Genomic DNA, 26,899 nt, shown 5'->3' with positions numbered 1-26,899 from the left:
GCTCCTGCCCATCTTTATTTTTAGGACATTCTCTGGCAGTTCTAGTATCAAATGATTGCTGTACTGAGAATATGGAAGCTGGCAGGTGTCTGATACCAATCCTACAGCAGCTCCATCTGCTGCTTGCCCAGATGCTTACATTTAAACTGGGAAAAAATCCACGAAGGGAGTAGAAGCTAATGGCTCATCTTATACCAGATCACCTACTTTTGTCTCAGGACAAAATAAAAACCCAGCAAATCAGAATCATTTAAATCTTTCCAGACAGAACCTTGTATCAAAGAAATTCTCAATCCTCCCTTACTGAATTCCATTTTGTTGTAAATGGTACAGAAAATTAAGCTGCCCTTTTACTCAGAATAAACCAGTTATGCATTTTTAATAGAAGTGAAACAGTAAAACTAGAAGGGGACAGCCGGGACAGGCTATTAAGGCCAGAAGTTGCTTTTAGAACTGTGGTAGTAATGACTGACTGGTCTGACTTGAAAAGGAACATGTGGTACCATCTCTATCAAGGTGAAAAGTTCAAATCAAAGTATAACGGGACTGTGGGGGACAAAGAAAATGAGTAAAAGAAAAAAAAGCACCATCAGTAGTATAAGGACTGTCTTTACAAGGTGAATAGGTAAAAGTAACTGGAAACAATTAATAACCAACAGGTACCCAGAGGTTGCTCAGGAACCAAAAAAGATGACTAGAGTTGTCAGAGGAATGGATCTCACTCAACAGGTGGAAATCAAAACCAATCATCCCCCAAGCCTCCCTACTATCCGCCTGTAACTCTGTCTATGGTCATGCCACTTTCACAGTGCCTTCTTTTCCCTTTCTTTCATAGTCACACTACTCGGGTACAGAGTCTTACTTACTATCTCCAAATGTAATAAGGATGTTCTCCTAAGTATTATTTAACATCGTGGGGTGAGGGGAAACATTCTAAAATGTCCAACTGTAGTGAAATCGTTCAAAGTCATGGTTTCTTCATACAGCGAGATATCTGCAGCTGTTACAGATGTTACTTCTAAGAGTTTATAATTGCATGGGTGGGGCAGACACTGGGTGGTCTGGTCTGCTCAACCTCTAGTTGGCCTCTGTGTGACATGGATGAAGCCTGCGTGGGGATGGACCCCCAATCAACTCTCTCCTAACCCCAGTGACTGGCTTAGCCCTTGGTTACTTGAATCAACCAACCCAAAATTCAGGACTTTTGCTGGAGGTGGGAAGGGCACACTTTTCTTCCCTGCTAATGTTAATAAGGTGTCTTCTAATCAAGGGTATCCGGTGACAGCACTCTAGTCACAAAGGAAACGAGCCTCAGGGCAAAGCTAACACGTGTAACAGGGCACAGCTACCGAAAAGTCATGGAGACTCAGAGCTGGAGCCCTGATCAAACCATATCTGATCTCTACCCCACCTTTGATCTTTCTGATAACATAAGCCTACATTCAGACCGGCAGTAGTAGCATATTCTGTTATTTGCAAACAGCCGCTTAATGCAATGGAAAAATAATTTTTTTTAAAAAGTCAATTCCACGTAGAGTGTGATCTCCACTTTAAAAATGTCAAGAAAAATGATTATTAGGAAAGAAAATAAAATGCAAACAGTGATTATTTCTGGGCAGGAGCTAGGGCTAGATTTGGGCAGTGATCAAGAACGTATTCTTTAATAACAAAAAAAAGACTGCCATACTGATCAGTTTGAAACTCATATTCCACGTACATGCCAAGCCTTTGTGAATACTACCACCTTTCTGTACCTATCCAAATCTTAGCCACTTAGGATCAGTACTTCTTTTCCTTCCTACCTTAAATCCCCAACAGCTACTTTCTCTGAATGCTTGATGTCTTTGATAGTTAGCGGCGGCAGCTGGAATACCCGCTTCACTGAACACCTGCGACAACATCATCTACGTCCCGGGCACTTCATGTTACTACATTTAAACATATAACTGTTTCTATAGTAGTAATTTAAAAAAAAAAACCACTTAAAAAAAAAGATTTTATTTATTTGACAGAGATCACAAGCAGGCAGAGAGGCAGGTAGAGAGAGAGGAGGAAGCAGGCTCCCTGCCAAGCAGAGAGCCTGCTTCCTCCTCTCTCTCTGCCTGCCTCTCTGCCTACTTGTGATTTCTCTCTGTCAAATAAATAAATAAAATCTTAAAAAAAAAAAGATTTTATTTATTAATTTGACAGAGAGATCACAAGTAGGCAGAGAAAAAAAAAGCTATAAGGTTTTGAATCACAAAGATTTTTTAAAGATTTTATTTATTTGACAGAGGGAGACACAGCGAGAGAGGCAACACAAGCAGGGGGAGTGGCAGAGGGAGAAGCAGGCTTCCTGCCAAGCACGGAGCCCAATGTGGGGCTTGATCCCAGGACCCCAGGGATCATGACCTGAGCCGAAGGCAGACACTTAACGACTGAGCCACCCAGGCGCCCCCACAAAGAGTTCTAATGACATGGAGGCAAACACAACTCCCCCCCACAGCTCACAGTACTGTTAACGGTCCTTCTCCACGGGACTTACCAAGTACCTGTGTCCTCAGCCTTCTGTCCATATGAATTCGCTCTATTTAACCTGAAATCATTCCAGCTGAGCCCTGAAGCTTTTCCTGGGCCTGCCATAACAAGCACAGCAGCATAACGGCGCCGATGAGTAAAACTCACACAAGACTCAGTACTTGAGGGTCTTACCGCTGAGATATGGGAATTCTCACTAGACTCATTTATAGGGCTATGCTATTCTTACTATTAGCTATAACTAAAAATCATGTTCCAGGGGTGCCTGGATGGCTTACTTGGTGGACCATCCAACTCTCGGTTTCAGCTCAGGTGGTGATCTCATGGGTCATGGTTAAGCCCCATGGTGGGCTCTGTACTCAGCACAGAGTCAGCTTGGGATTCCTTTTCCCCTTTCCCTCTGACCCTGCCATGCTTGTGTGTGCGCATGTGTGCGCTCTCTCCCTCTCAAATAAATAACTTTTCAAAAAAAATTACATTCGGGGTGCCTGGGTGGCTCAGTCAGTTAAGCATCTGCCTTCAGCTCAGGTCATGATCCTGGGGTCCTGCAATGGGTTCTCTGCTCTGCAGAAGAGTCTGTCTCTCCCTCTCCCCCTGCTCATGCTCGCTCTCTCAAATGAATAAATAAAGTCATTTAAAAAATTATATTCCACTGTAACCAGTTCAGAAAAGTGACTCCAATGGATTCTAGCATTTGCCACAAAGGGCCACAGTCCCATCCATCACTCTACTTTAAGACAGAATAGTGAGGGGCGCCTGGGTGGCTCAGTGGGTTAAAGCCTCTGCCTTTGGCTCAGGTCATGATCCCGGGGTCCTGGGATCGAGCCCCACATCGGGCTCTCTGCTCAGCGCGGAGCCTGCGTCCCTTCCTCTCTCTCTGCCTGCCTCTCTGCCTACTTGTGATCTCTGTCTGTCAAATAAATAAATAAAATCTTAAAAAAAAAAAAAAAAAGACAGACAGTGAAACAGGAATTGCCTGGAGCAGTCACAGCAGAGTCACTCATGCTCCTCCAGGTTAAGGCTGCTTCTTGCCATGGAAGACACAGAAGGAAGTTACCCTGGGAGCAATGAGGTGGCTCCTGTTGCTGCGTACTTTATTCATCTCTGGGGAGAATCTGAACAATCCACACTATTTTTAGTCAAACCTCTTCCTACAGCTCAACACTCAAGCTCTATTTGCCCCTATTAGCTAATTCCTACCTTTCCCAGCTTGGTCAGTGGTAGCAGGGTGTCCCAGCCTCAAAGCCTCCCAGGCCTCCCACTTGCCTGCGTCTCTTGCCCAACCCTGGTGTCTCTCCCCTTCTCACACACCCTCTCGAACGGCATTTTTCTCGGTTCCTGACAACTTATTCCATCAGCAGCCTGCAACAAAACTATTTTCTATTTGATAATAACTCTACAGTTGTAGTTTAAAATACATAATTTCAGTTCATTTGATCCTCATAAAAATCGGATAAGTACTATTATTATCATCCCCGTTTTTACAGTGAGGAAATTTGGCACAAAGAAGTGAAAAACTTGCCCAACATCACACTCATGGCAAACAGCACAGCTGAAGTCTAAACCCAGACTGTCTGGCTCCAGCTCTGGCTCTTCACCCCTTCACTGTTATCTTGTCTCTAACCCTTCCCTATTTCTATCTGTACTAGTCAAAGTCATCTTTCCAAAACACAGCTTTGGTGAACTCACTGTTCCAGGACCTATTAGAAAATACTGCTGTCAGTTACATCAACGTAAACACCTGCCTTCTAATCAGCCCATAGTTCAAAATTGGAACCTGATCAAGTTATGCTCAAATGCCTACACTCCTACTCATTACCTGTGTGATTTCACGCAAGTTACTCAACCTCTCTGAGCGTCTGTTAAGGCATTTGAAGATGCTCTCTCACTGAGCTGCTGAGAGGATTAAGGAACAGACAAACACCTGGTACAAAGCCTGCCTGGCTCCCACGACTAATTTTCTTGCCCCTTGAAAGCTTTAGCTCAGTGAGGCATCTCCAATTCACGTCCATCTCTGTACTCCTGTTTCTTCCCACCCAGAAGAGCTCTGATGATTCAGATGGTAGCTGTCATTTCATGCAGCACTTCTTAGTATCTTGAGTCCAAAATTTAGTTACAGTCCACAATCACTACATGTTGCTATAAATCCTCTAAATTAGCATTTTAAAATTTGTTTAATAATTTTCTAAAAAGATTTTATTTATTTGACAGAGATCACAGGCAGGCAGAGAGGCAGGCAGAGAGAGAGAGAGGAGGAAGAAGGCTCCCCCGCCAAGCAGAGAGCCCGATGAGGAACTCGATTTCAGGACCCCAACCGAGATCATGACATGAGCTGAAGGCAGAGGCTTAAACCACTGAGCCACCCAGATGCCCCTGTTTTTTTTTTAATAATTTAAAAAATTACATTATGGGGGCACCTGGGTGGCTCAGTGGGTTAAGCCGCTGCCTTTGGCTCAGGTCATGATCCCAGGTCCTGGGTTTGAGCCCCACATCGGGCTTTCTGCTCAGCAGGGAGCCTGCTTCCTCCTCTCTCTCTGCCTGCCTCTCTGCTTACTTGTGATTTCTCTCTGTCAAATAAATAAAATCTTTAAAAAAAAAATTACATTATGTTAGTTAAATCAGTGTTTAATCAGAAGATGCATTTTTTTTTTTTAAAGATTTTATTTATTTATTTGACAGACAGAGATCACAAGCAGGCAGAGAGGCAGGCAGAGAGAGAGGAGGAAGCAGGCTCCCCGCCGAGCAGAGAGCCCGATGCGGGGCTCGATCCCAGGACCCTGAGATCATGACCTGAGCCGAAGGCAGCGGCTTAACCCACTGAGCCACCCAGGCGCCCAGAAGATGCATTTTTTACACATTGGTTCATAGGGACACACCAGCCGAACTTAACGACCCAAGTACTCTGAAACGGTCTCCCTGGGACACATGCAAAAGCTTGCTGACGGATCTGAACACAGTATGTGAAAGAGAATCTTAGAAACGTATTATGATTTTCTTCATTTCACAACTTACTGCTAGATATTCCTGAGATCGAAAGAGGATATATCAACACTATTTAACTCATTTCAATGATTTTATGCTAGAACAAGGAGTAGCAGCTTAAAGACATGGCAAACCACAGTGCCACGACCCGAAGACAAAAAACTTAAGAAGGCAAACACAAACTGTATGCCGCTTTCCTCAAGTTTAAAAGCCTCTGATCAACCTTCTACTGGAAAAAAAAAAACCCAATTCATTTCTTTGCTTCTTCTGAGCTCAGCTGCTCAGTCACTTTACAAGGCTCCTGATACAAGCGAGGGCCGCGGGCTGACAGGGCAAGGGCTGCTCGAAGACGGACTCTCTGACTCTCGTCACCCAGCCTGCGGCAGAATGGTACAAGTCATGACACAGACGGTGTTTAAGAACTTTTCAGATGCTTTAATGCAGCTAAAAAACAACTCAAAATGTTCGTAGTCCTTTGTTTAAAGGATAGCATTAATTATTCAAAACATAAACCATCATTTTACTGATGAAGAGGCACCCACATTTAAAAAATTTTTTAAGCTTTTTGTTACTGTTTACCTTATGCTCCATGCCCAATGTAGGGCTTGAACTCACAACCCTGGGGATCAAGAGTCATGTGCTCTAACCACTGAGACAGCCAGATGCCCTGTTAAAATTAATGAGTGTTTAAAGCTGAAGCTTAGATCAACTCATGGATTCAATGGCTAAAGCCCCCCACCACTACAGATGCAAATTCATTATTCTGTGAATATCACATGGTTAGAACTTAACATAGGTCACTCACTGTTTGAGCTCCAAGTTTATCACCAGTTACATGCACATTTCCAAGAGCTGGCTCTATGGATAAATTTATTAATTGTTATTTTTTAATTCTTTTTTTAAAAAGATTTTATTTATTTATTTGACAGAGATCACAAGTAGGCAGAGAGAGAGGAGGAAGCAGGGTGTCTCTCCTGTCTCTCCTGTGTCTCTCCCTCCCTCCCTCGGCAGGGAGCCTGATGTGAGATTTTATCCCAGGCCCCTGGTCCTGGGATCATAACCTGAGCTGAAGGCAGAGGCTTCAACCCAATGAACCATCCAGGCACCCCTAATTCTTTTTTTTTTTTTTTAAGATTTTATTTATTTGAGAGAGACGGAAACAGAGAGCACAAACGGGGAGAGACAGAGGAAGAGGGAGAAGCAGAAACCCCGCTAAGCAGGGAGCCTGACACAGGGGATGATCCCAGGATCCTGAGATCATGACCTGAGCTGAAGCCAGATGTTTTTTTTTTTTTTAACAACTGAGCCACCCAGGCACCCCTCTATGGGTAAATTTAAAAGGAGGTACTCTGGCCTTGTTGACTAAAACCACTACTCAGGGCCCAGAAAAACTGAAATGTCAGTCTATGTCAAATCTCCAGAAGCTTATCAGATCTGCCTGCACTGCTCTCCCCTGAAGACCTTCCAGACTCTGAGAGAGTGTCTGCACCACTTGTGCATTCTGACTTCAGTACCTTGTTCGGTGTGCACCTGTCCCAGGCTGGCTACAGCTCCGCCAGGCACCACGAAGCGTGCCTCCACTCCTAGCTGTGCTGCTAGTAAGAGGTCAGAAAGCATCCCTGGAAGTACAGCGACACAAGGAAGAGCTCAAACAACTGTCTGTAAGCGAAGTATTCTGGGAAAGCTTGAGAAACAAGAAATTCTTCCCTCTTCCCTTCAACCCACCTCACTTTTCAGCTGTAAACTCAGGAGAACACCTGAGAAGAAAAACCTCCTCTCCCCTCAATCCAGTGCTCTGCAAAGCTGCTCACTGGCACTTTCTCCAAGGCCCTGGGTTGTGTAAACTATGTAAATTAGAACAAGTCATCAGGATTTCTTCAAATGATTTCTTGGAAAATTTGTTTTCCTGTTTTTCTTACACACTTCAAGAATAAAGGACAGACCAAGGAAAGAAAGCCCAAGTGTTCAGAATCTCCTTTAGCAATATTTTTTATATACATATGGACTATCTGCTGGAATAAATGTCCAAAAACAAAAACTGGGGGAAACCGTGGAATGTTTTTTGGACAGTAGTTTAAAAATAAAACCGACTGAGTATTTTTTAGATCTCACGCACAGAAACGTGTAATTATACTTTACAAAGACTCAATGGGGAAGCGGCTAAGAAACCTAACTAAGGTGGCAGCAAAAAGCAACGGAATAGAAAACTCAACAGAAATTCCAGAACTCCTATTTCTGGTATATGTCACCTAAATTAATGCAAAAACAGCTGAGGCAACACAAGAAACAAGCCCGACCTCTGACAGTGCACTGCTGGTAACAGACAGGGTCAACTGCGGACCTGATTTATACCGCGTAGGACAAACTCGGTGTGGGTTTCAAAGCTTCCTCCATTCCACCCCCTGAACTCCCATGTTGCTAGGCACCGTGCAAGACACTGAGACACAGGACCCTACTGAGATATACGGAAAAAGAAATATGCTGTGCCACGTGTATACACAGAGCTAAGGGGCAGTGGAGAGGCACCCAGGGGAGAGAAAAGACTCAGGAAAGACTTCTGGAGCTTGGGGCTTGCTCTAGATAATAAGCGAAGAATGGCAGATGGCCAAGATTACACCAGATGAAAAGAACAACATGACCAAAACCAAAAAGATGTGACACAGCAAAGTGCTCAGGGAAGCTATGCGACTAACTGCAAACTGACCAAATTGTGTTTAAAGAAGCCACAGGAGCGCCCGGGTGGCTCAGTCGGTTAAGTGTCTGGCATCTCCTCGACTCAAGATTTCAGGGTCTTGGGATGGAGCCCTGTGTTGACCCCTGGGCTCAGCTCGGCAGGGGCTCTGCTTCTTCCTCTCCCTCTGCCCCTCCCCCTGCTCGTGCACAGGCACACACACTACCTTGCTCATTGTCTCTCATATAAATAAACACAATTTTAAAAACAACAACAACAAAAAAGAAAGCCACAAAGATTAACTGGCCCATTATTTGGCATTACTGGCAAAAATGTTCATCAGCAAAACACTGCAGAGTTTTTCGGGTGAGGATATTAAATTCTGCAAAATTTTAGTGCAAGTTAACACAAAGAATCAAAATGACTCTACAATAAGACTAAGACTTTCTCTAAGATTATTTACGTAAAACAGTTCTGAAAAGAAAACACAATAATTATGGTTTTGCTGAATTCAAAGAAATGCTGCCTCTGCTCTCTGGATGCGTCTCAGACACTGCCGTCTGCACATTCAGCTCAAGACCACATCACACATCCAGTGACACAAGGAACCCAAATTAGAAGAGGCACCACTAGCTTGGGGAACCTCATCGGTCACACCATCAAAGCTAGTCTATGAGCACTCCTCCTCTGGGCCTTTGGTTTTCACTAGAAAAGACACAATACCAGGTAGGCAACAGGCTCCCAGTATCTGCCTCTGCACAGGCTGGAAGTGGGGAGGGCGCAGCACCGTGAAGAAGGGGGTTTGGGAAATCCGAGGTTCCCAAGGAAAGGGAGGAGTACAGACAGGGAAGAACTCCTGAGAAAGACAAAGCCCAGCCCAGTTCTACCCCCAGTCTACGGCAGCTTCTGCCCAAGGGTCTTGCTTCTGGCTTCCAAGGAACAGAGTAACCACAGATGCTTTGCAAGGAGAGCAGTCAGGATTCCTGGCATTTCAAGGTGAAACCCAAAATACTTTGAACACTAACAATGTAGTCTGGGTAGTGAAAATCTACAGCAAAACTGTCCAAACACACTTTCTGCAATGATGTAAATGTCCTGTATCTGCACCATCCGATACAGTAGCCGCCGGCCACTGAGATCCTGAAATCTGGCCAATGCAAGTGAAGAACTGAATTTTTTTTTTTTAAGGATTTTATTTATTTACTTGACAGAGAGAGATCACAAGTAGGCAGAGAGGCAGGCACGGCGGGGGGGGGGGGGGGGGGGGGCGGGGGCGGGGAGTAGGCTCCCCGCTGAGCAGAGAGCCTGATGCAGGGCTCTATCCCAGGACCCTGAGATCACGACCTGAGCCAAAAGCAGAGGCTTTAACCCACTGAGCCACCCAGGCGCCCCTGAAGAACTGAATTTTTTTTAAAAAGATCTTATTTATTTGAGAGAGACTAAGAGTGAGTGAGCACATGTGAGCAGAGGAGGGGCAGAGGGAGAAGCAGACTCCCCTCCTGAGCAAGGAGCCCAATGTTGAGCTCAATCCCAGGACCCTGAGATCATGACCTGAACCAAAATCAAGAGTCAGATGCCCAACCAACTGTGCCACCCAGGCACCCCTATTTATTTTTTTAAGTAGGCTCCACAATGGGCTTGAACTCACAACCCTGACATCAAGACCTGAGCTCGAAAACAAAACAAAACAAAACAAAACGCCTGAGCTGAGATCAAGAGCCAGACACTTAACCTACTGAACCACCCAGGTGCCCCTAATTTAAAAATGTTCTAAAAGTTCTTTTTTTGAAAACTGATGTTAAAAAAAAAAAACAACCCGGGGCGCCTGGGTGGCTCAGTGGGTTAAGCCGCTGCCTTCGGCTCAGGTCATGATCCCAGGTCCTGGGTTCGAGCCCCACATCGGGCTTTCTGCTCAGCAGGAAGCCTGCTTCCTCCTCTCTCTCTCTGCCTGCCTCTCTGCCTACTTGTGATTTCTCTCTGTCAAATAAATAAATAAAATCTTAAAAAAAAAAAAAACCCAAAACCCAAAAAAACTATATTCAGTAGAGATGTTGTTAACAATTTTACCTTTAAAGGAGAGGATCCTGATTGAGAGCACAGATGGCACAGATATCTTGTTCTACCCTCCCTGTAAACAGAACACTGAATTTTGGGGTTTCCAAACTCACCTCTGATAAACAATATTAATTGGGAGGGGGTGCCTGGCTGGCTCAGCTGGTAAAGCATATGACTTGTGGAGTTGCGAGTTCAAGCTCCACACTGGGCATAGGGCTAACTGGGTAAATGTTTTCAGGTCTACGAAGGGGGATCCTGAGGTTCTTAATGTACTTGAGCGATTTTCTTTACAAAGACTTCACAGAAAGGTATTCCATTTCCCCCTTCTCTGACCACGGACTTTTTTTTTTTTTTTTTTTTAAGATTTTATTTATTTATTTGACAGACAGAGACCACAAATAGGCAGGGAGGCAGGCAGAGAGAGAGAGGAGGAAGCAGGCTCCCTGCTGAGCAGAGAGCCCTATGCGGGGCTCTATCCCAGGACTCTGGGATCATGACCTGAGCCGAAGGCAGAGGCTTTAACCCACTGAGCCACCCAGGCGCCCCTGACCACGGACTTTTTAAACTTTAGAAACCAACATGCAGATGGGGCGCCTGGGTGGCTCAGTGGGTTAAGCCGCTGCCTTCGGCTCGGGTCATGATCTCGGAGTCCTGGGATCGAGGCCCGCATCGGGCTCTCTGCTCAGCAGGGAGCCTGCTTCCTCCTGTCTCTCTGCCTGCCTGTGATCTCTCTCTGTCAAATAAATAAATAAAATCTTAAAAAAAAAAAAAAGAAAGAAAGAAACCAACATGCAGATATCAGGTTTCAGGTATACACCAACTCTGGACTACACACACACTTGTTAAACAGAAGCCATATTCTGGTGATGGAGGAAGTAAAAGGCTTAAGCCTTTCCAATTCTTAAAATACGAACACACTAGCATTAAATTCATGCTTTCAATACATGGAAAGTTCTAGTTATAAGTACTTCCACTTAGGCACCAGGATGGCTCAGTCAGTGGCGTGTGCAACTCTTGATCTTTTTTTTTTTTTTTAAAGATTTTATTTATTTATTTGACAGACAGAGATCACAAGTAGGCAGAGAGGCAGGCAGAGAGAGAGAGGAGGAAGCAGGCTTCCTGCTGAGCAGAAAGCCCGATGTGGGGCTCGAACCCAGGACCTGGGATCATGACCTGAGCCGAAGGCAGCGGCTTAACCCACTGAGCCACCCAGGCGCCCCTGCAACTCTTGATCTTGATCAAGAGTTCGAGGTTATGAGTTCGAGCCCCACACTGGGTATAGATTGCTTAAAAAGAAAATCTTAAAAAAATAATCCCATTTAAAAATGTTATTCAGTGGGGCGCCTGGGGGCTCAGTGGGTTAAGCCTCTGCCTTCAGCTCAGGTCATGATCTCAGGGTCCGGGGAGCGAGCCCCGCATCGGGCTCTCTGCTCAGCGGGGAGCCTGCTTCCTCCTCTCTCTCTGCCTGCCTCTCTGCCTATTTGTGATCTCTCTCTGTCAAATAAATGAATAAAATGTTTTAAAAAAATAAATAAATAAAAAATAAAATCTTAAAAAAAAAAAAAAGATTTCATTTATTTCAAAGAGAGAGAGAAAGAAAGCAAGCGAGGGCACAAGCAGAGTGGGAGGCCTGGAGAAGCAGGCTCCCCACTGAGCAGGGGGTCCAGCACAAGGCTTGATCTCAGTACCCTGGGATCACAACCTGAGCCAAGGGCAGATGTTTAACTGACTAAGCCATCCAGGCACCCCAAGAATTCTTATCAATAAGCAGAGAAATGCTACCAAGTACAATGAATCTGAAATCATGGAAAAAATAACAACAACAACAACAACAACAACAACAACAACAAAACCATACCAACCCCATTTTTAGGTTTAATCATTCGAACACCTGAAAGGAGACTCCTGGACCCCAATTCAGGACTTCCGGCTGCTATAAAAACTATCACCCATCAAACCCCAGTTCCGATTCCTGGCTCTCAGGAACATACTCAGTAGGCATTCATTTCTCCGTGACACAGATTTATTCCAATGTCCCCAGGTGACAGGCAGAAATCCCCTTATTTTCCATTCACTCAGCATCCCTCAACACCCTCCCCACCCCCATCCTTCATTCTTAGTCTCTAGCACCTATGCGGGCACTAGTCTCACAGCTGGCCGGCTCACTGTGACCTCACAGGCTGGGCCTCCAGGTTTCCCTCCTAGCCCAGAACACTTCCATCATCAGCTAAAGCCTACAGAGGCTTCTAAAGGTTAAGATCGAATTCGTACTGGTTTTTCTTATCTCACTCCAATTCTACTTTCTTTTCCACCATGGCACAGTGTCCCGACCCCATTCTAGTGTTCCTATCTCAAACACAACAAGCACCCCCTGTTCCCTCCCATCCCTCTGGCGAGGTCCAGTTCAAGTCACACTCCCGCCACACAGCACTTTCCAATGTCCGCTCTTACCAGCCGCCGCCCTCCCTACAGTAGTGTGTGATACAGCTCGGCGTCTCATGAAATACCAGTTCCTCAGTAAGTAGTAATCGTTGTGATCTTGGATAGATCATTTAACCTCTACAGGCCATTTCCTCAACTAAAAAATAATAAAAATCAAAATTAAGAGATTTTAAAAGGTCTTCTCCTGTTCTAAAAATCGTCTAATTTTGTATACTGCCATATCCTGTTTCACATACTAATTTCACTTCTCTTATTTGATTTTAAAGTTCCTCAAGGGAGAAAGTATTTCTTTCCCAACTCTCAAAGCAACTTATCCCAGGATGTGGCTCAAGGAGATGCTCAGTAAATGTGATATTAAAACAGGTCATCAGCACCGAGATAGAAAGCTTCAAAGAGCCAAGTGTGAACCCAAGACCTATTTCTCTTTTCTCTCTCTCTCTTTTTTTTAAAAAAGATTTTATTTATTTATTTGACAGAGGCAGTGAGAGAGTGAATACAAGCAGGGGGAGCAGGAAAGGGAGAAACAGGCTTCCCACTGAGCAGGGAGCCTGATGTGGTGGCTTGATTCCAGGACCCTGGGATCAGGACCTGAGCCAAAGGCAGAGGCTTAACGACACCCAGGCACCCCAAGATTTTTAAGTAATCTCTACACCCAACGTGGGGCCCAAATTCACAACCCCGAGATCAAGAGTAGAACGCTCCACCAAACGAGCCAGCCAGGCACCCCTCAAGACCTATTTTTAAAGCAGTATTGAAAAGTGATAAAGGGGGCGCCTGGGTGGCTCAGTGGGTTAAGCTGCCTTGGGCTCAGGTCATGATCTCAGGGTCCTGGGATCGAGTCCCACATCGGGCTCTCTGCTCAGCAGGGAGCCTGCTTCCCTCTCTCTCTCTGCCTGCCTCTCTGTCTACTTGTGATCTCTCTCTGTCAAATAAATAAATAAAATCTTAAAAAAAAAAGAAAAGAAAAGAAAAGAAAAGTGATAAAGGTAGTTAGTGCCAGAAGACACCAAGATGATCCACTGTTGGTTCTTTTCTAGAATTAAAGGTCTGCCTTGATAGAACATAAGCTGCTGGCTTGAATGCCATGAACACAAGTGTGAGAGCTCAAAATGGTATCTCTCTATTTTTTTAAAAAAAGATTTTATTTATTTGAGAGAGAGAGAGATCACAAGTAGGCAGAGAAGCAGGCAGAGAGAGAGGGGAAGCAGGCTCCCCGCCGAGAAGAGAGCCCAATTAGGGGGCCTGATCCCAGGACCCTGAGATCACGACCTGAGCCGAAGGCAGAGGCTTAACCCACCGAGCCACCCAGGCACCCCTCAAAATGGTCTCTTAATTTGCACACAGCTCTGTCGAAAGTGTGGGTACGTAAGTCTCTGAACAGCAGATGCGACTTTTAGGTAAGCTCGGATATACTGTGTGCTCTAGGGGAGAGAATTCAGAGGCCTTGTCTGGTGGAGAACCCCTGGGACTATCTGAAGCCTACGGGGCGACGGCAGGGAAAGGGAGTTCATTTGGCCATGCAGGGCTGAAACCTCCAACAAAAAGCAATTCCTTCCATTCTGTGCCCCAATGCCCTTCTCCTCCCCTCCAAAAAACGCGTGCTTTTGTAAGACTAACAGTAACAAAGGCAGATATACCAAAGCATTTAGTTCTATTTTAGGCTTCCAGGAAAATGTTTTTATTTTTCTCTCTTCTCAGGGCAGCACAAGTCAACGTGTAGATGGAAAGCAAGCAAGCGGCCTGCTGGAAGATGGGGTCCACATTAACCAGAGTTAACCAGGAGCTCGAGGACAGTGAGAGGAGTAAATCCCTGAGAACTCCAGTCAGAGGTAGAGGCCCAAGCCCCTTGCCACTCCATTACCTTCAAATAAAACGTATTTAGTACCCATGTGTATATGCCCCCCCCTTATGGAGAGAGCAGACAGAAGCTCTATCTCAATCAAGTCAAACTGGTCAATGCTATTCCAGCCACTTCTAAACATGTTTTGGCTCACAGCTAACATCCTAAAGAGCTATCAAATCAAATCAAAGCCCCTCAAATGAAATCAGTTACTCCTTGAATAATCAAATGAAGGAAACACTGCTTTTTGAAATAACAGCTCTTAAGACAAAGCAATATCCCTCCTTCTCAATCAGCTGTTTCACAGAATTTCGAGACAAAGGGCAACTACTGTATTGTCACTTTTTTTTTTTTTTTTTGGAGTAAAGCCACAAGATTACTAATAAACAGCTAACGGTCACCATTCAAAAGTAATAATGACATTATGACTTCATATGCCAGTTATCTACCAAATTGGAAAGAACCAAATATATGCATTTTTCTCTCCCCAAAGAAAATCTGGAAGTAAATGTGAGCACTCTGACTCACTTTCTCTCCCATCAGAACAATTTCTGGGGGAATGTTAAACAGTATCATCTTCCCTAATTATAGGATGGGAGAAGGGTTTCACACTTGTTCAAGAGTTTACAATTTAAGTTGGAGAACTTATGAGATGCTCATGGTCTAGGTCTAGGATACACTTCAGTGCCTGAAAATTATTAAAAATAGACCTCAAATCCCTATTTTCATTTTGTTGCTTTAGTGCTACATACATAATGGAATAAACTTAGAGAAAAATATGAACTACCGGGCTTCCAGATTCAAGTTTCTTGGGTAAGCTCGATGGAGAAACCCAAGTTTGCATTGTGGGGGAAAAAAAAAATTGTTCCTGGTGGGTTTCTGCAGAGGCTATAGACATGAGCAGCTGATCTTTTTTAAAATCCCATTACAGCTAACACACAGTGCTGCATTAGTTTCAGGTATACAATATTTGAGTAGCCAATTTGATGGTACCACGACTGTTTATCTGCTAAAAACAGTCATCACCTATGGAAACGTCAAATTACTCCTCTGTACGTCCATGATAGAGTAATTTAACAGTCTAAGCTCTCTCCTTTGCTCTGACTTCTAGTTAAGAAAAGAGAAACCGAAAACGTATGTTACTCTAAAATCTACAGCTGGCTCTGTCTGCTTTCTGACACTTCAGTGCTGACTTTGAGAATATGCTCGGGGAGCTTGGCATCACAAGGACAGCTCTGAAAAAAACACTTTCCTTCCCCTTAAAGGACTCTTCAAAATTGCCTTCTAAGAAGCACAACCTACATGTCTAACATCAAGACACTTTGGGGTGGAACTCTGTGCCTCAGGCAAGGAGAGCAAAGTAGTAACTACCCACAGGTTGGCAGGACTCAAAAAAGTGGGAAAAAAAATCAGCAGTCTTTTTATAGGGGACCACATTTCTACATTTCCACTTTCTTCCTCTTTGTAAAATATTAATAATTTCACTCAGGGGTAGTAAACAAATGCGTGGCAAACTCCCAACCATCAGAAAAATGTCAGAACTTGAGAGGCAGCGAACCTGGGATACGCAAATGCTAAACTTCAGGATCTCCTGTAGAGCTGACACATTATTCGATAACACCCACCCTTGTAAAAATAAATTACATATCCAAAAGGGCAGGCTGCTGCCGTCAATTGGGTAAACAACATAATTACCATGTGCCAGGTGGAAAGCGAATCCTCATGTAAATAGTTTGGGCTCGGAATGAGCTGCAAACTGGAAAGCAGCTTATTTTTAAACTGTCAGCAGGTTTCTTTTGTGCAATTAGACTGTAATACAGGGTAATTGCTCAAGTTTCTTTTCAGAAAATCGCCATCTGACTCGTACAACAGCAAGACAAACCTAAGGATTTAGGACTCCACTGGTTTTTTTCACCAAGAATTAAAAGACACCGAGGTTCTTTAATGAGTTCTGGCATATACTTCTAACCACCTCTCCAACTAGCCTCAGGTTCCGGACTGCAAAAATCTCTTGACTGGGTAAAGTAAGACTAATTGAGTGCTTTTACATAAATAGTTCAAGTTTAAGTCTTAACAACAACAATAAGGACAAAAACCCTTCCCCTCATACACTTCTTTGCTACAATCATGCTGCTTTGACTTTCCCTGAATTACCAACCAACAAGCAAACAGAAATACTCGAGGCATTCACACAAAGGCAGTTAAAGACCATACATCAGCCCAGCCCTCGTAAGTCATATTTAATATTCCACTCAGCATCTGTGTCAGCTATCCCGAGCCCACCCCACGGTAAATGGGAAAAGTGGGCACCAAGAAAGGACGGGCTCGGCTTCTTTGTGTTATCAGGGCAAACGAAGGTAGAGGAGTACAACAGGAGGCCATCTCAGCATTTGCGTGGCATCACACTTACCTTGAGGATGTCCCCCCTTTTGAAGCTCAGCTCGTCGTCAGCAGTAGCTTTGAAGTCATATTTGGCGATGGCTTCCATTCTGAGTGCTGCTCAGGGCTCAGCAGCCTGAAGCCGGGGGAAGGGAGTCTTCCCTGCCGAAGCCACCCAGCACTCTGGGCTCGGCCTCGCCGCTCTCCCGGGACTCGCTCGTGCACTCCGGGGCACACAATGCCACCCTGAATCACAAGAGGGATGGGTGAGAGAAGTGGCCAGCACCGAAGGCAGCCCCGCCCTGCCGATCGGCCCGCTGCCCCAGCCCCCACGCCCCCTGGCTCTGCCCGGCTCGGCCCGCCTCCCTAGCTCGCAGGCAGAAGCCCCGATCGCCTCCTTCCTCTTCGCAGTCTCAGCCCCCAGGCGACTGACAGGCCCGCCGGCCAATGGCGGCCGCCGCTCGAGCTATTCCCGAACACACTTCCTCTTCCTTCCCGCTGGGTGTGCGCGGTGTGCAGGAACCGGCTGGAGCCCCGCTCAGTCTCCGCCTTTCCTCCCTCGGCCCTTATGCTCCGCTCCTCCGGCTGGAGATGCAGTCCACTCCAAGAAAGGCCTCGCCCTGGGGATGGGACCCCGCTTTTCTCAGTGGCACGGGCCCATCTCCTTCCTTTCTCCCTGCCAAGCTTTCTGGCTTTCTGAAAACGCTGGGTCCCCTACCCAGTCCAAAGCAAGCAATTCTGGCTCTGGTCCTGAGCTGCTTGACTGTTCTCAGAAACTAACCCTTGGTCTGCTCCTAGGAAAGCAGGAGAAGGTGAACCTCGGAACTCCTTTCTTAAATCCAATTTGCTGTTCTGAGCAAGGCAGCTCCCCTCTGCTACTGCCAAACTGCTCAGCAAGCTCAGGTAACCAGAAAAGGAGATCCGGCTGCATCAGAGCCTTTTGTGGGTGAAGACCTGCTCTTGACTAAGACACCCTTCTCCCCTGAACACCCCCAAGGCTTTGGAGTCCCAACAGCCCTTGAAATAGATGTCCAAGGTCCAGCATTTCCAGAAGCATCCTCCACATTATTTCCAAACACCCTAGGGAGCAAAGCTGAAGTCCTAACTACACTTGAAAGGAATCCCTTTTTCAGAATCTGAGCTGCCAGATGCCTTATCTGGGGATGAAAGGGCAGGGAGATGGTGCCAGTAAATCAAACAGAAGCCTCTCACAGTCACCCTGACAACAGCTGCTCTTCTCAGAGCCAGAGGGGTTCTAAAATGAGCCAAACTGCATTTTGTAGGTAAAGATTCTGTAATAACCTTTACTGTACTACATGATGTGGAACGATGGGCATTCAGTCTCCAGCCACAGACATGGACGTAATCTAGACCTCTGCCTAAGGAAAGGAAAATAAAGCCCCATTCTCGTTTTCAGTTCGTGTTTTCATACAGGCTAAATAAAAGCAGAAAACAACACTGACAGTGGCAGAACGGGGACAGATTATTTATAGTGACACCCTTCTTGGATAATTACCACCTAGCAAAAAGCTCATCTGAGGGGCACGGGTGATTATTATTCTTTTGTTCTAAAGTTAACAACTGGGGCATTAATCAAGCATAGCTGCAAATGGACTAAGCAGTAAGCCAGCTGGGAATATTAAGATTAGAAGGAAATGAGTGTTACCAAGGAGGGAAGAAATCACCTGGTAATAAAAAGTCCTTCAGGGACGCCTGGGTGGCACAGTGGGTTAAGCCTCTGCCTTCGGCTCAGGTCATGATCTCAGGGTCCTGGGATCGAGCCCCCAGTCAGACTCTCTGCTAGGCAGGGGGCCTGCTCCCCCCCCCACCTTCTTGCGATCTCTGTCAAATAATTAAATAAAATCTAAAAAAAAAAAAGTCCTTCAGTCAAATTCTGAAAGCCACACATTCTACCGCAGGGAAACTAATCAACCAAACCAACGTTTATTCTATCAGGCCATACCTATGATATTCCATGTGGGGCCGGCTCTAAAAGAGGGAAGACAGAGCGCTAGCAAATACATATATATATATATATATATATATATATATATATATATATATATCTGTCTCATTTTAAGTTTGTTTTTTTTTTTTTTTAAGATTTTATTTATTTATTTGACAGACAGAGATCACAAGTAGGCAGAGAGGCAGGCAGAGACAGGAAGGGAAGCGGGCTACCTGCTGAGCAGAAAGCCCGGATCCCAAGACCCTGAGATCATGGCCTGAGCCAAAGGGAGAGGCTTTAACCCACCGAACCACCCAGGCACCCCTCATTTTAAGTTTTAAGTGATCTCTACATCCAACATGGGACTCAAACTCACAACCCCAAGATCAAGTCCCATATTTTCTCAACTGAGCCAGCCAGGGACCCCTCAGAGTATTTATTTTTGTGTGTCCTTAAACACCCTTTATTTATTCTCTCTGTAGTTGCTTTTTTTTTTTTGGTCAAACTAATCCATGTATATAATTTTGAAAGTCACTGCTTTTAAAAGGCTTATTTTAAAAAAAGGGCAGTTCCCCACCCCAAGACCTACCAGCAATCACCCTCAATTTTGTCTTTTGCTTTGTATTTACTTCCAGTATTTCTAAACAATATGCTTTTACTGCTGTTTCTTAGTTTATTCCAGCCATGATCTATCGCTTGCGAGATGTTCACCCCTGCCAGCATCCCCTTGCCCATCCAGTAATACCATGAATTCCGGTTTAAGCAGTTCACATTACAAAATATTCTTCACTGCTGATTTAAATATATTATAAGCAACTTTCCTTTCCGGTACAATCCTTTACTTTTCCCTGGCATTAATAACTGCTTTTCCTTTTCTGCCTACTTTCCAATGCGTGTACCTATTTTATTGTGCTACAAATGTTCCAAGATCTTTGCTACATGCCTGTCAATACTTTCAATATTTTCTATCTGACCAGGTAATTTATTTTAATTGGTGTCTAGGGCTGATTGTTGGGACTATGTTTCAATGGTAGGAAGCTGAACTGAGCAGATCTAACAAGGATAAGGAGTTCCATATTTGAAAAACAGAAATCAGAAAATCAGAAACTCAAAAGCGTTGTCATAGTCAAGGTAGTATGTTGTAACAGGGAACAAACTTCTAAGTCATTCGGTATTTCAGACAACTACAGTGTAACTAAACAGAAACGGCATAAAAACCAAGACGGTTTTCAACACTGGGTTTTCCTGTGACCGAACTCATCTACCACAGGATTCCTAGAAAAAAGCATAAACAGACTAACACTCTTGAAAACCATGTTTCACATAACTATGGCTTCATGAGATACAGTTTGAGAGAAATGAAAACCAGGCATAATCAATACTTCCGTGGTTGTGCCGAATAAAACTAAGCAGCTCATGGAGAAAACCTGAAGGGCTCTGCTTACGAGACTAGCCGCTGAAAGAGCACACAGGCTAAAGGAATTCAGAAGGGTGTGTTTCATTAGAGGCAAAAACAAAAACAAAAAAAAAAAACCACTCACAACCCTAAAAACAAACAAAAAAGCCCCAACAACATACCCACAAAAAAACTACCATACACAACACTAATAACTAAAAGAAGAAAACTGAAACTGGATGCAATGTATAATGATTTTAACAGAGAAGATGGGTTGAGAGTACATTTGACACTGAACTCTAATGAGAATGGTTAAGCTGTTCCAGCACACACCCTGCAGCCCATCACAAGCAACAAATTTTATTTTATTTATTTATTTTTTAAAAAGATTTCATTTATTTATTTGACAGACAGAGATCACAAGTAGGCAGAGAGGCAGGAAAAGAGAGAGGGGGAAGCAGGCTCCCCGCTGAGCAGAGAGACTGATGCAGGGCTCGATCCCAGGACTCTGGGATCATGACCTGAGCCAAAGGCAGAGGCTTAACCCACTGAGCCACCCAGGCGCCCCCACGAGCAACAAATTTTAAGAACACAAGTGCAGGAGCCCCTGCAGTGGGTTTAGCGTCTGCCTTCGACTCAGGTCCTGATCTCAGGGTCCTGAGATCAAGCCCCACATCAGGCTCCCTGCTCCTGGGGAGCCTGCTTCTCCCTCTCCCTCTGCCTGCTGCTCCCCCTGCTTGTGCTCTCTCTCTCTGTCCAGTGAATAAATAAAATCTTAAAAAAAAACCAAAACCAAAAACAAAAACAAAAAACCATAAGTGCAGCCTGAATTGTTTATGGCAAACAATGTGCATTGAATCCTCAAATGCAGTCCCCTAAGGATACTTGTAGGACATTATTTTCTTTCTTCCATTTAATCCTCTTCTTCCCCAAATTCACAGAACATAAAATACACAACAATCACTGGGCAATACAGCTTAGTGTCTGCATGGTCTCTAAAAGCAGGCTGACCGGGGTTCAAGTAATGACCTTGATGCTTACCAGCTATAATTCTGGGTAAGCCTTTTAAATGAGTCCCATTTCTTATCAGTAAAATGGGGATAGTATCACCTACTTTATAAGATTCATTCATTATTAGGTAATACAGATAATATAGATGAAGTGGTTTGAACAGGGCCCAACATTAAGTTACTCAAAATAAGTTAAAATGTGATTCTACTTAAAACATAAGATGTTCAAGGATGCCTGGGTGGCTCAGTCGATTGGGCCCTGCCTTTGGCTCAGGTCATGATCCCAGGGTCCTAGGATCGAGTCCCACATAGGTCTCCTTGCTCGGCAGGGAGCCTGCTTCTCTCTCAGCCTCTGCCTGCCTCTCTGCCTGCTTGTGTGCACTCTCATCTCTCTCTCTCTCTCTGACAAATAAATAAAGAAATAAAATCTTAAAAAAAAAGGTTCAATTTCACTGTTAAAAACTGCAAATTAAAACAATGAGATCTCCTTCACCTAACTGGCAATTTTATTTTTTATTTTTTAAAGATTTTATTCATTTATTTGTCAGAAAGAGAGAGAAAGCACACAAGCAGGCAGAGAGGCAGGCAGAGGCGGACAGAGAGGCAGGCTCCCTGCTGAGCAAGAAGCCCGATGCGGGACTCGATCCCAGGACCCTGGGATCATGGCCCCAGCCGAAGGCAGCGGCTTAACCCACTGAGCCACCCAGGCATCCCCTAACTGGCAAATTTTTTTAAAGGTTTATAGTATTTAGCCTCTCCAATACTTTGGGTGAACATACTCTGATTCTTTATCCAATGTTCACCCATTTAACATTTTGAGCAGCCACAATATGCCTGACTGACCATGTGCTTGATACTGTGTTATAACAAACCCATCACAAAGGCCACACTGTAGTAGGGAATTAATCAGTTCAATTTTTCTGGAAAGTAATTTTATCGTATACTCTACTATAGTAATTTTATGTTGACAATTTAAAAATAGATATCCTTGAACAAGCAATTTAATTCCTAGATTTATCTCCCTGAAATAATGACAAATACCATGTGTCACATACATATATACCTGATCAATATCCCTGAGAGCATCTATGGAATAGCTATGTAAATATCAAGAGATACTATCAAGTTAAAAACAAAAATGCAGAAAAATTAGTTTATCCCATTTCCATAAAGCAAAATAGTATTTATCAAATGTGTGCTAAAGGGCGCCTGGGTGGCTCAGTGGGTTAAGCCGCTGCCTTCGGCTCAGGTCATGATCTCAGGGTCCTGGGATCGAGTCCCGCATCGGGCTCTCTGCTCAGCAGGGAGCCTGCTTCCCTCTCTCTCTCTCTCTCTCTCTGCCTGCCTCTCCATCTACTTGTGATCTCTCTGTCAAATAAATAAATAAAATCTTTAAAAAAAAAAAACCAAATGTGTGCTAAAGAAAAAACCCAGAATGTTAACAATGGTTCTCTCTAGGAGCAAGACGACAAAATATTTTTACTTTTTCTTTTTTTTTTTAAGATTTTATTTATTTATTTAGGAGAGGGAGTCAGTGAGAGAAAGAGAGAGAACACAAGGTGGGGGCGAGGGGAGGAGAAGCAGACTCCCCACTGAGCAGGGAGCTCCCTGGGATCATGACCTGAGCCAAAGGCAGACACTTAACCAACTGAGCCACCCAGGCGCCCCAGTATTTTTACTTTCTGCATTACACACCTCAACTGTATTTTCATCACTATGGTCAAACACCAAAAAATCTTACTGGCACTCTTGAGTCAGGCCTGAATTCGACGGGCCCATCACCACTAGACGGTTGACACTGGAGAAATAACCTACATTCCCTAAATCCTACTTTCCCTCAGCTGGAAAATGAGGATAATAAGGCATCTACAGCAGGGGACATTCTGATGATTAAAAGAGATCGCGCATGTAAGGCCTCGGAGGGGAGTAAAGGCCGTGGAGTCTCTGGCACAAAGTTGTAAGAGGTACCAACTGGCTGGCATCACCAACATCTTTCCAAGTCCATCTTCTTCCATCTACATACAAACTCAGAAGCGCTTTCTGGTAGGCAAATTAACAGCCCTATTAAATATAAACTTTAAAATTAAATTGCTCCACATCAGAGTCCTAACAATGCTCAAATACTTATACATATAAAGACCAATCACATCTATCATCACTTATTCTATTAGGCTTTTAAATATTTACTCTGTACATACAGAAAGCATAATTTAAGTTGACTAATTTAAAGCCACATTCCAGCCTCATGATTTTACAGCTGCATTCTCTAACAACAGTTTTGGCCTTTGGACCAGCTGCATCAAAATCGTCCCATTCAGGGGCGCCTGGGTGGCTCAGTGGGTTAAAGCTTCTGCCTTCGGCTCAGGTCATGATCCCAGGGGTCCTGGGATGGAGCCCCACATCCGGGGCTCTCTGCTCAGTGGGGAGCCTCCTTTCCTCCCACCCCCACCCCCGCCTGCCTCTCTGCCTACTTGTGATCTCTATCTCTGTCAAATAAATAAACGGAATCTTAAAAAAAAAAAAAAAAAAAAAAGTCCCATTCAGAGACTGATTCACCATGGGGTGCCTTCTGGAATTCTGCAATGTAGTGGCCTTAGGCCCAGAGCCTAATTTAAAATAAGATTCACAGGTAATTCTTACGCATGCTAACCCTGAAGAATCACTGATGTACTAGAAGGGTGCCTTAAGCAGATTTTAAACTTTGCATTCCAGAAGATGCACTACAGCATCGTTGCGTAAGATGAAAATAATGCATCCTCACTTGGCTCAACAAGGAAAAAGCCAATTTTGACAAATAAAACCAAGGGCTCTCAAGAGTCTTTCAGTAGTGCCAGAAAGTTCTGAATTAAGCAAGTAACTATTAATTTCTCTCAGGAGAGCACGGTGGGTCTCTTTTCTGTATTACTTAATTTCTCCAAAATCTATTACTCTTCTGTTCTAGTTAACAATCAGAACTGCTGCCGCACAACAGGCAACATAACAGATTTTTCTCAAAAAAACTGCTAAGTACCATCAACCAGTAGTATTTAAAACCTAGCAATCCCTCAAATCTGAATACACTTGCTAAGGAAGTAAACGGCCTCAAGCATTTGAATGCTCGCTTTTAGTATCAAAGAAAGGCGATTAGAAGAATTAACTTCATTTTTTATTTTGGGAATTCAGAAAATTTTGAACCAGGGAAGGAGCAATGGAACACACAGTTATTCCTTTCTACCAAAAAAACCCCAACAGCAATAACAAAGATGCCTGATTAAAAGAACCCTGGCGAAGAATAAATTCATACTGTCACAACGGGCAAGTTTTAATTAATCCACCTTTGGCCTAAAATTCTATTCCCTCAAATATTTCACGTTACCTTAATTCTATTGTAATATAGGTCTATGGTTGGTTTTTTTGTTTTTGTTTTTTAACATGAACCACTCCAACTAAAAGCCAAAAAAATAAGTCATACAAGCCCCCAATTGACCCAATCTTCCTTAACCAATATAAGAGAGACACAGAAAGAAAAGCGTAAGCAGGCACAAAAGCAGAATGTCAAAATAAAGAGAACTAAAACACAAATAACACAAGCAAGCTACACTTGTGACCCTGTGGCAGTATTGATCACTTACGGATGAATTCAATCCTCTGAGCCTCCCAGTTCCCAGGGGGAGAACTTCAAGTCTCGCAGGGCTGACTGAAGCCCACGCTTCAAAGTGAAGGATAAAGCAGGAAAAGAGGGGATCTTCCCCGGAGAGAAAACGGAATCTTTACATGAGGGAGAAGACAAACTGCACCAAAGGGCAGAAAAATTATGTCGAAGAGGGGACAAAAAGGAGGAAGGGGAAGTAGATTAGAAAAAAAAAGGGGGGGGGGAGGGATGGGCAAATGACTTGCATTACACAAGTAAGTATCTAATGTCCGCACTGAAAATAGAAGTAGAAAGGGAAGGCAACGACTGGAGAAGGATACATCGAAAGAGAGACAGGAAAGCCAAAGAGAGAACGCTAACTTCTTTTATGTGTCTTTTGGACTCTTTTCTGAGTCCACAGCACCAAACGATAGATGTCGAGTGCACTTCGGCTCCTCTGCAAACCCAACTTTTATAATGACTCCCTCAACAAGCTATATAACTCATGTGGCTTCTACGGAGAGCCTTACAGATGAAAAATACCTGTGCTTCTCTATCCCCTCGCACTGAAATCCTTCCTCGGGGCATTCCAACCAACTGCTGCTTATTGTTCTTTACAATTATTTTTCAGAGCAGCTTCAAAAAAAAAAAAAAGACATCTCGACTGGCTCCGGCAGCAAAGGTTCTAACTCAACGGTATTCATACGGTTGGTGGGTTTCCTCCCCAAATTCGGCCCAAGGACACCAGAAGATGGTGACGTGGTGGCCGTGCAGGTCGCAAGAGCATCAATCACCACATTTGCAGCCGCTGCGAATCCCCCGCCTCCCGGGCCAAGTCAGACTGACTCACAGAATGAGTACCCAGGGCTCCCGGGCTTCTCCAGACCCCTCTGCGCAAACCCTCCGGAAGAAAGCGTGAAACTTAATGAGGAGCCCCCCGCCTCCCGCCCCCAGGGTCCGGGGCTCTGCACCGAGCTAAGGGCCGGGGGAGGACGGTCCCCAGGAAGGAAGCGCCCCAAAAGGGGAAACGCGGAGCCCGGGAGCCCCGGGGACTCCGTTCCCCGCCCCAGGCCTCGCCGTCCCGAACCCGAACCCCGGCAGCTCTGGGTCGGCTGGGCCCGGCGGGCCGACTCCCGCTGCCGAGCGAGGGGGAAGAGGCACCGGAGCAGCGCCGCCGGCCGCACTTACCGTAGCGCAGCTGCTCCGCTCCGCGCCCGGCCGGCCCCTCTGCAGCGGTGCGAGCGGCCGCCGACCGCGCTGCTGCTCCCCGAGGGCAGCGCCTGTTCCCGCCGCGGCTGCCGCCTCAGCGTTCGTCGCCGCTGCCGCCGCTACCGCCGCCGCCGCCCGCTCCCCGAAGCAGCACAGCCGCCTGGCTTCCGCTCCTCCTCGGGGTCCCGCGAGAACTTCCCCGCGCGGCCCCGCCCCGCCCTGCCCCGCCCCCGCGAGACTTCCCCCGGCGGAAAAGGCCCAGAGCGCAAGCGCTCCTCCTGGGCTCGGGCCCCGCAGGTAGCCACCATCTAGATGCCAAGGCGCGTGCGCCAGACCGCCCCGGAGCAGGTGGCACCGACATGGCTCCGCCTCTGGGTTGCTGTAACCCTCTCTGTGCCTAGACGGGTCAATTACAGCTTAGCCCCGAGGGCGTAACTCTTCACCACACCCTAATCACTTCCCTTCTCCTGCGGGGGGTGCGGTGCGGGAATCTCCCTCCACCCTGAAACACTCCAAATAGACGACCAGCTTTTGAAATACTTGAGAACGTGGGCCAAACTGCCGAGTTAGAGGAATTAACATATTCTTCGCTCGCTTATCTAATCAAGCGCCTACTATGTGCTAATCATAAGTATAGGTACAGGTGTTGGGTGTAGAAGGCACAATGAGGAACAGGTATCCTGGCACGCAAGGAATTCGCGGTCTGGAGGAGCGGAAGAAAAGTAAACAAACAGATGCCATATGCAATGTTAGAATTATTTGGGGGAATGCTGAGGAAGCTAAAGAAGATGGGGGGAAGGACAGCTACTCTGCCCATATTAGAACAGCCTTCCCAGAGAA

General features: G+C 45.2%; 1 protein-coding gene across 2 annotated transcripts in view; it reads right to left on the bottom strand.

Moving 5' to 3' along the window:
* GRB2 (growth factor receptor bound protein 2) overlaps window positions 1-26,243 on the bottom strand; it is a 64,012-nt gene extending 37,769 nt beyond the window's left edge. Inside the window, exons 1-2 of one of the 2 annotated variants that reach the window (XM_047707036.1) lie at window positions 26,039-26,243; window positions 16,918-17,132 (exon numbers count right to left, since the gene is read on the bottom strand). In XM_047707036.1, the coding sequence (XP_047562992.1) occupies window positions 16,918-16,995 (78 nt within the window). In that variant the 5' untranslated portion in view covers window positions 16,996-17,132; window positions 26,039-26,243. Of the gene's footprint in view, window positions 1-16,917; window positions 17,133-24,851; window positions 24,980-26,038 lie in introns of those variants that run through there. The other variant, XM_047707037.1, reaches the window with a different exon arrangement.
* Between the last annotated feature and the right edge of the window lie 656 nt (window positions 26,244-26,899).

The sequence above is a fragment of the Lutra lutra genome, chromosome 16, assembly GCF_902655055.1.
Source record: "Lutra lutra chromosome 16, mLutLut1.2, whole genome shotgun sequence".
In the NCBI taxonomy this organism is placed as follows: Eukaryota; Metazoa; Chordata; class Mammalia; order Carnivora; family Mustelidae; genus Lutra; species Lutra lutra.
This window is presented reverse-complemented; position numbering and strand designations above follow the sequence as displayed.